The following is a 16497-nucleotide window of genomic DNA, read 5'->3' as shown; positions in this document are numbered from 1 at the left end:
CAACTCCATATTAATGCATATGGATTTAGAATGGGATTCATAAAAGCTTCTGTGGGTATGATGTGTAGGTGTCCCTGTACTTGATTCTTGGCTGAAAAAAACTCCAAAAGGTAGAATAAAGAAAAAGTAGGAAGTAAATTTCCAATATAAAATAACATTTAAAATTCAATTAAAAAAAAAATCAGCATTAAAGGCACAGCAAAGGTTTCATTAAAAAGAATGAAGGAGAAAAGACATATTTCAGAAGAATACATTCAAAAATTAAACCAGAAGTATATACCATATATACCATAATAGCTGCAGCAGCTCTACTCTCCCTCTCTACTCACTAACGAGTGTACTTCACAGCCTAAATTCAGGTTTGACACGCACAATGATCATTGACATAAAAAAGTCTAGAAGAAGATTGTTTTAGTTCCACCGTGGAATCAAGCATCAGTGAAATTGATGAATGTTGCATGTACTTTTCATACCGTTATGATTTTTATATTCGTATTCAGTGAAAGAATTAAATTACTTTCGCTCTAAGTATTGATTTTTAGTAACACAAGTGTTAATGTTAAAGCCATTCAGCCATTTCAGCTGTCAAGACCACCATTCCGACTGTGGTTCAGGAGACACTGAGCAGCCAATCTAGGTTCTACCATAAGTGTCATTGAATCTTGACTGAAGATAATCCCAAGACCTCACTGGAGGATATTTGTTTGATCCATCACAACAACTTATTTTGGCATCGTTATCCGGCTGCACAAAGAAGGTCAAACTTTGCCGTGTCCTTAAGTCACCTTCAGGGGGCAGCAAAACCCTATGGACCTGAGAAGGATGCCACAAGAAAGGTGGTCAACTGAAAAGTATGAATAATTTCTTTCATATGTGTATAAATAATTTTGTCAGCTTTGCTTCATTTGTTTTTGTATTAGGTTTTCAATTAATAAGGATATTTACAGCAGATACGAACACGTCGCTGGTCCATCTCTGCATCAAGTCTGCGATGTTGACCAGAACAGTTCCAGGAATGCTTGGAGCGGAGATAAACTCCCCTTTACGGTTCATGACCTTAAGGGAAACAACCAGAAACTCAAACATTATTACTGTTTACTTACTGTCTAATGGGAGTCAAACATCTACTGTTAACAGAAGTTAATCTCATATTTATACATGACACATTTTGTTGTTAATGTAAAAAACGGAAACACAACCTCTGCCAAAAAAAAAAAGTCACTTTATGTTTGATTAATCTACAACAAAAAATATATATAAAAAATATTAATTTTGGCATGTTTGGCAAAGTTTTGAGCACTTTTAACAAAGGTAATTGATGCCATTTTGGAAATGAGTGCTGCAAATTTATCATGTAAAAATTCATACTTTCAATACATTTTGACTACAATCAAGTTTGGACGTTTGAACAACATTTGATGAAAAGAACATGTGGGTTGGGTGAGTCTAGTTTGCTTTGATGTTGTGTAGCAACTAAGAATATATTAGAAGCAATCTGTAAGAAAAGGTTGGTGAAAATTCCTAATCCAAGAATAGAAAGACCACTAGCTGCACTGTTGTCTTGATTTGATGCATTTTTTTATTCAGAAAAAGAGTGGCTGGAATTTCAGTTTATTAGAGAATTCACAGTTACAAAAGTTCACTTTGTAAAACAAAAGCTGTGTTTTATGTGTCCTGCTCAAGTTCAAGCCAAAGCTAATATGTTAGCCCCAAGCTAGCACACTGTCCACAAGCTAATATGCTAGTGACAATACAGAAATACAATGTGCAATGCCTCAATATGGTGATTCAATATGAATTTTTTTCAATATTTCTACCATTTTACTATCCTAAACTCCATTAAAAATGCGGCTATAGGAGACGTAGCTAATTTGTCCTGCATTATCAGTCCTGCCAATCTGCTTTCTCACCTGCAGGCCGCCCTCATGACTTTGGAAGAGAAGAGTGATGCTGCCATAGTCAGAGTGCTCCCCACAGCGGATCTGGTCTTCCTTCACGGTCTCTCTCTTCACTGGAGGGTAATACAGAGCACGCAGGCTTGTACAATTCCCTTCACCTTAACATCAACAGAAACAAACCTTGAACCTTAGAACCTTATTCTCAATCTGCGTTCACCTACATGAAGAGAAAATATGTTACAGTAGATGCCTGAACAAGTTCCAGTTAATCCAGAATTATGCAGCAGTTAGAATTGTTATGAAAATCAGAAGGTTTAAGCATATTAGTCTGACTTATGACACTCTATTACATGTTATAGGGTGTACATTTAAATACAGTGTTGAAAATTTGAAAATAGTGCAGGATGTTTTAAAACTATCCACTCAGAGACACTCTTCAGTCTTGTGAACAGTCTGTCAATGTTTTTCATAAAAGCACAAAATAAGAACATTTTTTAAAACTGTTGGTTATAGTTAATGCTTAGTGTCAGGCTAGTTTGCAAATATTTTTAATTCTGCGTTTGTATGACCTTGTGTGACAAACCAGTTTTGGGGAACTGAAAATAGAGACATGTCATATGTGCTTCACAGTTTGTGTTTGTGTTTCTATTGTTTTTAATCTTTTTAAGTCAAACTACTCTGTGTAGAATGGCATTAAGGCTGCACAAAATACCGAAAATCGAGTCAAACCTTAACCTCAGGATTTACAATCATAATGCACTTGAAAATGCTTATAGTTACATCCTTTTCAGTAAACTTGGATGGCCTGACCCATAACATGAGTCTATTCGTTGAATATCTCTTTGACTATTTATCAAGCCTGGTTTGTTCACATGGTGCAAGGACATTGTCAGTATCTGAAATAATGAAAATAACATGTACTTGAGGCTGCACCTTCTTGTATTTAGTACTCGTGTTAAGTACTGTGTACTACAAAACTATCTGAATATGAGCTCATCTTCCTACCTGAACAGCCTACCTACCATCACTGCAGTGCTTCCTGAAATAACACCACAGTGAGATCCTGCAGCCCTACAGTGGAACCCCTGTTGCTGTTTCTCTAGCTATCTAGGTTGAATCTGCTTGACTGCTTCACAGAGCTGCTCACCTGATAACTACCAGCTTGCAGTAGCCTCACTTGAAGCTGCTGGACCCTACAGTGGCTTAGTGTTAAACTGTTTTTGTCCATAGCAGAAATTATAATAATGATATTATTATTATTATTATTATTATTATTATTATTATTATTATTATTATTAACACTGACAGAGTGACTGAGTGGTAGTTGGGGACGGACCCACAGCTTCACAGCTGGTTCAGAAGCCTGACAGCATGTGGGTAGAAACTGTTCATTAGCCGGGTTGTTCTGGCCTGGATGCTGCGGAATCTCTGGCCTGATGGCAGGAAGGTGAACAGGCCGTGTGCTGGGTGACCACTGTCTGACCAGATCTTTTTGATATTGCTGACGTCCTTTAAGGCTGGTAGTTTGTTGCATATGATGGCTTCTGCCATCCTCACCACTCCTCTAAGGGCCTTGTGGTCGCAGGTGTTGCAGCTGCTGTACCAGACAATTAATGACGTTCTATTAAAAGACTGGTTTACCAAGAGAGACGCTGGAGGATCTTCACATAAAATGACTTCATGAAGCCAGTCTTTTCATGCTGCTGGCAGCTCAAAGTACTTTACAGACAGGTGATAAAGCAGTTATACTACAAGGAATTATAGGTATTTATTTAGAAGCAGAAGAAAATGGAACAGATCAAATGAAAGTTACATTTTCAGATGTTTATTAAAAGTGTGTACACTTTTTGGTTCTTCTACTGTGATTTCATCTTCTTAGCAAAATCATCACCACTGATACCACACACACAACTAAAAGAGAAATGATGGTCAGAGCAAAAATCCACACTGGTACAACAGCTCCCTGATCTCCGCACAGACATGGCTGGTCATCTACAGAACAGAAGGACACACAGATTTGCCATATAGTTAGTTTTAACTAAATAGCACCATTTAAGCACGCAGTGCATTTTTAAATCTACTCTATGCTCTACAAGCTCAATAAAAAAACAAAAATACATACCATGGACAGTCACTGTGTAGATGTGAATGACCTCTTCATTCCTGTTGTCCATTATAGTATAATCTCCACTGTAAGATGGCTTCATCCCTCTCAGCTCAAGAGCAGAGAAGAATGCCATTCTCTGTTTATATTCATCAGTACACTGTAGTGAGCCTCCATTCACTGTATTCAGATCTGACCACTGGATGGTCCAGCTGCATCTGTGCTATTATAAAGCACCTTCACTGGATCTGATACATCTAACCTCAGCACCAGAGATTCACCAGGCCTTACCTGAACTGTAGATTTCAAGGCTGAAGAGAAAAAACAAACAAACAGAAACTTCATGAATTTTGTGCAAATCAAAGCACTGAGCAAAAGATAAAAGCTAAGCAATTTCATTTACAGTAAAGTTGTTCATTTTCAGGAAAATTTGTGAGATTTAGACAAAAGATAATCCACTTGCAGAAGAAAAGAGAAAAAACAGGAGCTGCCAAATCTGGAGTTCATAAACTGATTAAAAGGCTACAGAGAAAATGTGGCTCCTAACAATCACCCAGAAGAGCTAATAGACACCAAAACTGCCCCATATAAACAGATAAACCACACTTAAAGCTTTGATCTCTGAGAGAGAGGAGAAAATCAAGCTGCTTCAGATCTGAAAACATCCACAGGTGTTTCTGTCCATCCTTCCACTGTGAGAAGACCACTCAGCGCTGTGGGTCTGAAAGGACGTGTAGCTGATCAAGAAGAACCTCACTGAGAAAAGGAGACGGACACATCAAACAAAGAAGCTGAACGATGGACTGACCACCCCAGAGTCCAGACCTCAACACCACTGAATGTGTTTGATTACTTCAGAAAATCATCAACCAGCTTCTAAGACTGGACTTTGGGGGTGTGTCTACTACAGATTTCTTTGAGGAACTGAACACCAGTCTTCTGTAAAGTGGTCATTGTGTAGAACATTCACTTACGCTCACTTTGAAGATGCACATCACAGATGTCTTTATCATCACAGTCACTCGTGTACCAGCCTCTCTTACTGAAATCAGCATCGGTGGTGATGAGAGAGAGATTCCCCTTCAGGTACTCATCGTGGATCATCTGATATCCCTCCTTCACTGATCTACATGAAGTCTGATCACACTCAGCCAGAGTGTCACTGCGTTTGTGGAACACAGTCCATCTCGCTAAACCAGAGCATCTCACAGAGCAGGACAGAGTAGCAGAGTCATGAAGCTTCACCTTCACTGGAGAACCACCTGATACTGATAGCAAGAGAAAGACAAGTGGGTCAAATTGAATCTGAGTAATAACAATGAAGCCAAAATTAAAGGTTCTTAATTTTCAGAACTCAGGAAAGTTTTTACTGCATGATTGTTCAGATGCTGACTGTTATATTTTTACTGTAATACATACATCTGTTGTATATAAAATTGTGTAAGTATATTTGTAAACATTTTTCAGTGTAAAGTTTTTGATAACTTTAAAATGTTCATGTTATTATTTTTGTAGCTTGTACTGTATAAACCACTTTTCTTTTTATAATGTTCTAATATTCAGTAAATCAAATTTATGGTAAATGGATATTGGCCTCAAATGTTGATTATTGTTGTTCTTGATTACTAATAATTGATATCGGTATTGGCCTGAAAAAACAAAGAGCATACAGTACTCACCAGTACTTAGTGTAGTGGTCAGGAAGATCAGGACACAGAGAGCAGAACTGCAGGCCTGCAAGACTGACCTACAGACACACAAAAACACTATCTTCTAATTATCTTCTAATGATCTCCACTATTCAAATTTGTATTGGAACATTGATTACTGTGGACAAAACACTGATGTGTTGAATACTAATATGTTAGCATGCTATGCTATGCTAAATGCAGTGGTTGCATTTGCTGAGTTTAGAGCATTGCATTATTCACTACACTGAACATTTCTGCATGTTGAATTGATTCAGTACCTGTGTTCATACTAAACATTCATCAGCAATCATTTTTTCATTAGTAAGAAATTCCTCAACCTTTTTGTAATCAATGTTCCAGAATGTTCCATAGCATCAGCCATACACTGTCTGCAGAACAGTGCTGGGAACAATCAGGCGATACATGCACTCAGATCATAACCAGATCAGGGACCCTATGGGTTTTTTTAATGACACTTCATGAATTCTTGTACTCACTAGAACCTAAAAATATTTTGTTACGCTAAAGATATTGTAGCCCCACTTTTTCATTTTTCTGACTTTTTGAGTCGACTTACCCTTTGCATTATGTTAAAATTTCTGATGAATGGATTGTACTGAGACAGCATTGGTTCATGTTGTGAATGACCTCAGGCTCAGCGCTGATGCACAAAATCCCCCAGAGAGATTGATTGATTAACAGGACAGGTCTGTTTATGTTAGAGAGGTAATAGTGCAAAACAACTGATATTAGCAGACTGCTTGTGCAAACAGATCAATTTTGAGTCTAGTTTTAAATATAGAGAGTGTGTCTGAGTCACGAACAGAGGAATTTTGGGACTATGTAAGAAAATGCTCGTCCACCTGCTGTGTTTTTTCTAGTTCTAGGAACCGTCAGCAGGCCGTTATTCTGTCAGCAGGCTGTTATTTCGTTAGAGGAGGGTACGTGTGGCTTCATATGACTGAATTAATTCACTGTGGGGCCATTTAATGATGTAAACGTCAAGGAAGGATCTCCACATGAAATTTAACAGTTACCCAGTGTAATGGTAAAGGTAACACTGTACATGTTACCTCTAGGAGATGTCATTAAGAAAGCTAATATAAATTTTCATAGCTATGCTGATGATACGTGTACATTCCCATTGCTTCTGAAAATGTGTGGAGGGGTTTGGAGAGTGGTCACCATGGAGAGTGAGCCTATGGGTATTGATGACCTTCCCTGGTAATTGCTGTGAAGTAAGTGTGCCTTTCTGCTTGGTGTCAATAAAAGATCACTGTTCATAATGGCCATATGTTGTGCTTTGAATGCTGGTACACTGGTCAACCAGTATGACCATGCTCGGTGGCCAGTTAAAGCAACCACAGGCCAGGATAAACCAGCATGCAATTCATATCGGTCTAAGCTGTTTTTAGCAGATCATTAGTACCCGTCTGTTTCTGGGTTTAGCCCTGCGATGGACTGGCGACCTGTCCAGGGTGTATCCTGCCTTCCGCCTGAAGACTGCTGGGATAGGCTCCAGCATCCCCCCGCGACCCTGACGGAGAAGCGGCTTAGAAAATGGATGGATGGATGGATGTTTCTGGGTTTAACTTTACACAGTAATTGTGAAATGCTGAGTGACACCGTGGTGAGCAGTGAACATTCAGAGCTGAAGGTCAGCACCTTCATTAAAAACAATGCTTCACATTTTGAATATGAATATGGTGTGCGGTGATCATACATATAAAAATCATTTATATTAATACAGACATGAAGTTAAATGATTGCTATCAGTGTCTCAATGTGGATCAATGAACCCCCCTACCAAAAATGCCAAAAAAATGCTGAATCAAGAAAAAGAGTTCACTCAGACAGACTTCGAATTAGCAGCTACTCACAGAGCTTTCATTTTCATTTTTTCAGTATTTATGAAAGCAGATATTTACAACGGAACAGAATAATATATGAGAAAAATGTACAGAACACAAAAGAAACCCAGAAGCCCACAAATCCACAAACAATATAATTATTTAAACATAAATGATTTCAAAAATAGTAGTGCATTACGAACACACAGAGCAATGTCAAACAGGACAACTTTACAAGCTCTCACCTCCGCTCCCGCCCAAACCAGCAGGCCGCCCCTCTGTAACAGAGCAGCATGGCATAGTCGCCTCTGTTTGATTCTCAGGAACTGAAGACGAACTGTAGTGGGGATTCAGACTCCAGATTGATCTGAACAGCTGCTTAACCCCCACTCGAGCACGCCCCACTCAGCTGCTATGTTAAATATGAAACTGTGTATTCACTGTGCAACTATGGTTGATCTCCAGAGGAATTATTAGCACAGACGGTGGATTGCGAGATCTCTGACTTCTCAATGCTGGACTGTAGTAAACTCTCTCCAGGGTCTCAGACCTCACAGAGAAGAAGAAACACACAGAGCTCTGTTGACCCTTATAATCATTTCCATGTGGGCAGTGCTGTAAGAGGAGTCAACTGTTGCTGCTGTCACACCCATGGGTGGGAACAAAACTCCATCCTTGGGATACTTGGTACATTTGCTACAAGATTATTTCAACGTGGCAACAGTGAAAGACTTTCTGCACATGTCACAACAGCATGGCTGCAGTTCAGTCCTGCCACTGGAAACGTGACGCATTACGAAGTGCAAAAAGTGTCAGAGAAGGCCACGGTGGGTTGCAGAGCTGAGGACTCACTCAGTGCTAAGTGCTATGTATAAATGGCAGAGTAAGGATGAGGTGGACAGTAACTGTTAATGGTGTCATTGAATTTAATCATGAACATTTTTCATACAACAACTTCAGCTTATTACTAATAACGTATTTAGTGTGGCTATTTTAATGTTTAATAATGACTCCTGTCTGAAAAAGAGTCTATTCCCGACAACTAAACTGCTACTGCATCCTCTTCATGTCTGGTTTTAATGGAACCCAGACTGTAAAGAAGACATTAGCCTCAGTAAGATGTACAGACTTCTCTACTTATTACTGAAAATAGAGGAAAATCCTCTACGAGTGAAAGTGTATGCAAATATTCAACGACCACAAGACCCGATTTAGCTGAGCAGCTGGTTTCAGACACTGTAAAAATCCCCAGCAGCTTTTTCAGGGCGAAATCCTTCTGCATGAAGCGTCAGAACCCCATCTGCACTGCATCATGACTTAAACTCATCACAAATGATTTACTGAAATGATCTGGTGCTGGTCTATTGCTTGTCTACTGTCGGTTTGTCTAATCTCTAATGTTAAAGTTTTATTAACTGGCTTATTGTCTAGGTTTGATTGTACTTTCTCCTCTTAATTAAGTCTAATTTGTTCTCAAATCTTTTCACATTATCTTGTTTGGTTTTACTGTAGTGCATTTTTTAGTTTAACCTTATTTTAGTTTAGTTTTCAATCCCTTTAAGCTGTAAGTGGCCAGCTGGACTGAAAACGAGTCACTGTGTGTACCTTAAAGTGAATCAAACACACACACACACACAACCCTGTAAATCTTGTAAAATCTATGATCATTAGTGGTTCAGATTTATAGAGGATAGTGAAACAGACCCAGTGGTGACCCTGACCTGTTTGGATCAAGGTCAGAGCTCCTGTCACTCCAGAACAGTGAACTAATAGACACGCCTCCTTCCAAGAATCGCCCACCTTTAAAATACCTTACATATCAATCAGATTGATCAATAAAGCGTGAACTGTACAGCCTTTACTACTGTTAATATTTCCTGCTTATTTAATGTGTTTTAATGTAAAGCAGGTCAGGATTTACATCACAGCATGGCACAGTTACAAACACTCACACAGACATTTACTGTTATAAACATTCATTTCATTTTAACAGAAGAAAACACATTTATATTGTTACAGCCCCTTTAAGCTGTCTAGGGGTAAGAGGAGCATAGAACATGTGGTGGAGGTTGGATGAGTGGGTTGGTGTATGTGAAATGGAGAGGGAGAGAACCACAGACCAGATAAGCTCACGTTTTAGCAGTTTACTGAACTCATAATTCAATATATACAGAAACCAGCCATAAATATACATATATACAAAAAGAAACAAAACAAAAATGATCAAATCCATACAAAACTGAAAATAAATGTAGGGCTGAACTCAGGACGGCACCAAAGAAAAGAACAAAACAAAAGAAAAAACGAAACCCTAAGCTAACTGAACTAAACAACTTTTAATCTAAGAAATCAATAATGAAAACAAAAACGATCTACTCTGAACCTACTCACTTAAACAAAACATACAGAGGGTAGTGCCCGCCCCTTACCTAAGGTTTTTAACAGTAGACAGTCCTACGTGGTGTAATGTATGAGCACGCTCCTTCTTACCTGTCCAGCACCTAAAACAAATACTAATGGCTGTTTTAAAGAGCCACAGAAGAACTGGTTATCTCAAACATAGGTCAATTACATGGAGCATTAAAGTTTGTAGGCCACATGGTTCTCGCCCCGCCAAAGAGCATGGCGGCTGCTCTCCTTCTGTGGTTCTATGGTGTCTGTCTGCCTCCTGCCTTGCTGTTCCCCTCTAGTGGCAGACTTAAATAAAGTGGGCTCCACCCACCAAGGTACTCCTGCAACCACACCCCAGGCTGTACCTGTGAACACACACACAAACACAGACATGCCCTACGTGCATTTGCACGTGACAATATTCACAGACACTTTATTTCACAAGGCATCCTGAACCTCTAATGGACACAGTTAGTTCACAGTGTTGTTGAGTCTGGAGCAGCATTAGAGTCTCCATCACCTGAATTAAGACTGTTTCCAGCAATAAACTCAGTAAAAACATGGACTGAAAACTCACACAGTGTCACAGAATAACAGGGCAAACAATATAGAGAATAAAAGAAAACCATGACATAAAATAAAAATTGCAAAAAAACAGTGAAGTAATGCCATTTTTGAGATGGATCAGATTTGAACGGATTAATGAGGAATAAATAATTATGATAAAGCTCTCATTTCTTGGCTTTGAGCGGAAATTAATACGACAAGCTTTTTCACCAGAAATGTTACATCATTTTTGCTTCAGTCATCATGAAATTTGAACATGTTATAAAGGGCAGATAAAGGGCACATTCACAGCTAGAAGTACAGCCACCAACTCACCCAGCAGTACCGTCACATACAATAGCGTGCACATGCAGTAATGGGTAGGCTACCTGTTTACTGCTAAGCTCACACTCTTTACCTAAGCATGCCCATCAGAAGCCCCATAACTGCTACTGAATAATTAAACAGCCCTAGGCACTCTGACACCACAGTCCTTTCCCAAATGATACCAGGTGCAACAGCTTGCCATCAAACTTACGTTAGACGTCCAAATGTCATTAAACTAATTACTCCTCTGAACAATTCTGGTAACGTGGCGTTTGAGAAGTATCACCTACTTGTGGTAAAAAATTGTGGTAAATTTCTTCAGCTATCCTGAACCCCTCTGCTGCTGGTCAGAGCTAACTAGTGAATCCAGCTAGAGGCAGTTTTTATCATAGGCACCTTCCCGCCTTGTGTCCGGGCGACGAGAGCTCAGGTAAGCGCCTTGGGTCTGCCCGTCTTGAGCGCCACTGCAGGGAGGAGCGACCTGCAGTGCAAGACGGGGTCAGACGGAAGGAGCATGCAGATGACCCGTTTTGTGGGACTCGGCTCGTTCGCAAGTGTCACTGCGAGCTGCCTATCGCTCGAGTGAGCTTTGGGTACTGTCACGTTGGCCCCTCCCAGTCCTGTCCATGTGTTCTTGTTTTGGTTTGTAACTCCACCCCTGATTTCACCTGTCCCTCATTGTTCCGTGTATTTAAGCCCTGTGTTTGCCCCTTGCGTTTGCCAGTCTTTGTATCATTGTATCTTTGTACCTGGTCTTTGTCATGTCATACCCTAAATCTGTACGTGTCGGCTCATTGACCCTGGACTGTTTTTGACCACGACCCTGGATTTGCCCATAATAAATCTCGCTTATCTCAGCGTGTGCGTCCGCCTCCTCGCTCCCCCTTACAGCTGCATGCAAATATGCATTTGCCTATTGCATTTCCATGAGCATCTCATCTGGTCAGGACTGATAATGTTTGTTCTTCTGGTCAGGACTGGTCAGTCATGCAGTCCTGCAGTTCTGGTCTCTGTGTCCTGATATTATTGACCACGACATTCACTACTGGTAAGAGCTGCACTTCTTAATTGTTTTCTTAAACCTTTTATGTTCACCTTTGGTTTCAATGGAGTCCAATACTGTACTGAGTAACCAAAATAGAATGAAGTAGTTGTTAGAGTAAATGAGAAGACATGGGTCCAATCCAGTCCTGTATTAGTATCAGGTCTGATATTGACGTGTTTCACTCATTGGTTATCGGACAGACAGGGCCAATCCACTTACTGATCCATATTCCAGTCTGCAGCTTGTGCTGGACTGTGAACCTGCTGTAACTGCGATGTAATGTGATATGAGACACGTCACCGATCCAATTCCATTCCACATCTTAAGTTAGTGAGCAAATAACATTGTTCTGTTGGTTTGACTAAAATGTTGTTTTGTTTAGAGATTTTAGTCTGGAAATGCCAAAAAGCAAGGCCGCTGCTTCTAATGTGTGTGGAGAGGGGGAAGTGCGGCTGCATCAGACAATACAACCAGTTTAATCACCTGCAGGGTTTTCATGTGAAAGAGTACCAGGAGCAGTGGCGCAAAAAGGGGGAATGCAGCGTATGCGGCGCATATGGGTGCTGCACTAGAGGGGCGCCACACTAGAGGGGTAAAGTATGTAGTTGCACCCCTGACCAGGAGTTCATGCTAACAGACTGGAACACACCAGGCAGTGACTCTGGCTTATGCTCATATGATCTTATTAAAGTAAACAGAGCTCTTAAGGGAGCGTATCGGAATCTGTGTCGGTCTCAGCAGTTGTGTATCAGGATCAAATCAAAACTAAAAACCTGTGCATCGGCACATTTAAACCTTTAACACATTGTTTATAATTCTTATTCTCTCTTTCAGGGTCTGTATCAGCTGTTGCTCCAGTGATGGTGAAGCTTCATGACTCTGCTACTCTGTCCTGCCCTGAGAGTTGCTCTGGTTTAGCGAGATGGACTGTGTTTCACAAACGTAGTGACACTCTGGCTGAGTGTGATCAGACTTCATGTAGATCAGTGAAGGAGGGATATCAGATGATCCATGATCAGTACCTGAAGGGAGATCTCTCTCTCATCATCACTGACGCTGGTTTCAGTAAGAGAGGCTGGTACACGTGTGACTGTGATGATAAAGACCTCTGTGATGTGCGTCTTCAGGTTGAGTGTAAGTGTCCAGCTGTTTTCTAGTGTGAACTCTGCAGACCGAATCCAGAGATAAGGGTGTAACACTTTGCACTCAGTTGATAAATTTATGTTCCTGTTTTTCTTCTCAGCCTTGATAACACCACTTCAGATAAAGCCTGGTGACTCTGTGGTACTGAAGTTGGATGTATCGGATCCAGTGGAGGTGATTTATAACAGTACAAGTGCAGCTAACCAATCCAGTGGTCAGATCTGTACAGTGGATGGACGATCACTACAATGTAGAGACGAGTATAAACAGAGAGCATCTGTAACATCAGCTCTTGAGCTGAGAGGAGTTACTTCGTCTGATAGTGGAGTTTATACTGTAATGGACAAAAGGAATGAAGAGGTCATTTATATCTACAGTGTGACCGTCCAAGGTATGAACTTGATGCTGCATCATCATCATCGTCGTTAACCACTTAGTCCAGACAGGGTAGCGGTAGCAGTAGGGAGAGCAGATGACCCTGTCCCCCGCAACTTCCTCCAGCTCAGAGACCCCAAGTCACTCCCAGGCCAACTTGGAGACATAATCCCTCTAGCGGGTCCTAGGACCAGCCCGGTAGGCCATGCCTGGTACACCCCCATCGGGAGGTGTCCAGGGGGCATCCGAATCAGATGCCCAAACCACCTCAGCTGGCTCCTCTCCATGCGGAGGAGTAGTGGCTCTACTCCGAGCTCCTCCTGGATGGCCGAGCTCCTCACCCTATCAAATAAAGTGTAGCCCGCCACCGTGTGAAGAGGTTTATTTCTGCCGCTTGTATTCGCGATCTCATTCTTTCGGTCATTACCCACAGCTGATGACCACAGGTGGCTTTGCCTTATGGCTCAGCTCCCTCTTCACCACTTTGGTCCGGTACAGTGACCACATTACTGCTGCCGCCTGTCCGCCTCTCCAGGTCTCCCAGTCATTGCCAACATGAGCATTGAAGTCCCCCAGTAAGACTATGTAGTCTGTAGACGGGAACCTTTCCAGAACCCCGCCCACTTGCTCCAAGAAGGCAGAATACTCTGACCTGTTGTTTGGTGCATAAGCACACACAACAGTTAGAGTTTTCCTCTCTGTGATTTTAATTCGCATTGAGGCAACCCTCTCGTCCACCGGGACAAACTCCAACTGCATGGTCATCAGTTGACACCACCACGACAAGGCCCTGATCCAGGAAGGATTGATGCTACTTTTAAAGCAGTAATCTTTTTTCCATACCTTCAACTTGTACCCAGATTTTGTCCGTCAGCCTGTCGGTGTGAGTTCGCAGCACACTAACCAGAGAAGGTCTAACTAGTACAGTACAGCTGAGCTGGTTGTGACATAAGCACCTGTCATTCATCTTTGCCCCCGCTGAAATCTCATTCTTTACCAAATTAATAAAGTTTCTTGGGCTCTGTGGGAGGCTTCTTTGTGTTGGTCATCCTCTAGTCCTTCATCAGTGGTCACAAGATGCTGCCCACAGGACACTGTTGCTATGGTGTTTAGCGGTGTCAAGCTGGTTGCTATCAGTGGCAAATCAGATCCTCTGTGTACAGCCAGTGTCTCCAGTACTTTATTACTACATTAAGCTTTTTAACACATCTGTCAGTTGTATTTCTGCACAATATAATGTAAAATATGATGCTGCATGGCTTACGCTACCAGTCAAAAGTTTGGGTACCTCAGTCCTGTTTGTAAAGCATCTCAGGTCACTCCTCATGAAGATAAGAGGGGTATAAGAGTGTGTAAAGCTTTATGAAGGAACAGTGGTCAAGGCTGTATTGATTTAACATATTTGTTTGCTGCATAATTCCAGATTTTATTTCATAGCTTTGATGTTGTCTTTAGTATTTTTAACAAGTGGATGTATCCACTCTTTTATCTGGAGCGGTAGACCTTTCTGGAGTTAGACCGTGTGAATGAAGCTCACAGTACATCTTTGTGTGTTTGGTTTGTAGATGGTCAGCCGTGCGTGTGCAGAGATCCGGGAGCTGCTCAGTCTGGGTGGACAGTTCCACTGCTGGGTGTATCAGTGGCTGTGCTTCTCACTGTGAGTGTGATATTAGTGGTGGTGATTGTGCAGCTGATGAGGAAAAATTCTCAGCCTCCAAAAGGACCAGATATCGCCGGAAATACCCAAGTTCAGAAGAATGGACTGGTTAGCCAAGGGGCAGAAGAACAGCAGAGACTGGCATAGCCCAGTAATGACCATGAAACAGTCTAAGATCATTCTTCATCATCTCCTCTATCTTTTCTTTCTCCTGCTCTCTCTCTTGCTTTTCCACTCATGATATATGTGTGTGAGAGTGGCTGTTTGTGTCTCATTGTGGAGAGTTCAGATCTGTCTGCTGGTCATCTGCAGAGCTTTAGAAGCTTCCACTAACACTTTCAACTGAAGTTTCTCTATTCATGCACTTCACTGTAAAACTCTGTAAAGCCCCTTTGCAGTCAGACACTTCTACAGTGCAGCTAAGTGAGCAGCTCATTTTAGCAGGTGTGTAAAGTCGTCTATGTCCATGATAGAGACTGAATGGGTGTCCTGAGGCTCTCCAAGCAGCTCAATCTCGGATTATACAAGTGTAGCTCCAGTGCAGGGCTGCATTCGGTATGTGAGGCCCAACATGTAAGAGAGTAGAAGTGGCTGAAAATGGGGGGCTGGAGTGCAGTGTGTTGTGGAGGGAGTCAGAGTGCACTCTGAAGGCTTGGCTGAGGACAGATATTTGTGGACTATGAAGCTGATAATTCCTTAATTTCATTCATTTTATTGTTTGGTTGGTTGCTAAAGCTATTTTTTCAGACATCCCTTAGATCCCATTCAACGACGATAGTGTTATCTCACTGTACTTTTCTCTTGTCTCCTTTAATTTTGGGGACAAAATGTGCAGCTACCTAAAGTAATGTAATCTATTACCCAAGCCTGGGCCAGTCACTCCAAACCAGTAGCGGTGCCTGGTCTGCTGTTCCAGAGGAGCATGACAGATTCCTGGCTGGGCTGAATCTGAATTTCAGTCCTGCTGATGGGGTCAGGCTGAGGACTTGAGCAGAAAGGAGATAAATCATAACTCAGGTGTTTGGTCAGACGCTGCAGTAGGAGTAGAAGGCAGTTTCTACCTTTATGCCCTCAGTGCTAAAATGAGCCGGGTAACGATGATGCCAGGGACAGACTTGAGCGACTGTAGATACTGTATTTCTCTTATGCTGTGGAGTGAAAATCATCTTTAAAAGCTGTGTTTATTAGGTGTGTAATGACACACGCTAGTCCGTCTGTTTGTTTCACGGTGCTGGGTTCACAGTTTGGTACTCACAGCATGTTGAATTAAAATGAAATGAAGTAAAGAGATGAGTATAATCCTGATGTGTAATCTACTGATGATGTCACAGCTGCAGTGAGTGTTTGGGTCACACTTTATTTGGATGGTCCCCTAAAGCATCTATTGGGGACAATCCAAATAAAGATGGACAGATACTTCAATCATTAGCAACCTTTCTGGTGACATTCGGTTGATGCAACATCATAGGT

At 41.4% G+C, this 16497-nt stretch overlaps 2 protein-coding genes across 4 annotated transcripts in view; both read right to left on the bottom strand.

Moving 5' to 3' along the window:
• The window catches only part of LOC108412285, a 31732-nt gene extending 23857 nt beyond the window's left edge, over nt 1-7875 (bottom strand). For both annotated transcript variants that reach the window (XM_037531500.1, XM_037531499.1), the window contains exons 1-3: nt 7789-7875; nt 5682-5749; nt 5129-5270 (exon numbers count right to left, since the gene is read on the bottom strand). In XM_037531500.1, coding sequence (XP_037387397.1) covers nt 5129-5270; nt 5682-5749; nt 7789-7838 — 260 coding nt within the window. In that variant the 5' untranslated portion in view covers nt 7839-7875. The remainder of the gene's footprint in view (nt 1-5128; nt 5271-5681; nt 5750-7788) is intronic.
• The window catches only part of LOC119261782, a 371675-nt gene that overhangs the window by 38619 nt on the left and 316559 nt on the right, over nt 1-16497 (bottom strand). The gene's annotated exons all lie outside the window — the stretch shown is intronic.

The sequence above is a fragment of the Pygocentrus nattereri genome, chromosome 20, assembly GCF_015220715.1.
Source record: "Pygocentrus nattereri isolate fPygNat1 chromosome 20, fPygNat1.pri, whole genome shotgun sequence".
NCBI lineage: Eukaryota > Metazoa > Chordata > Actinopteri > Characiformes > Serrasalmidae > Pygocentrus > Pygocentrus nattereri.
This window is presented reverse-complemented; position numbering and strand designations above follow the sequence as displayed.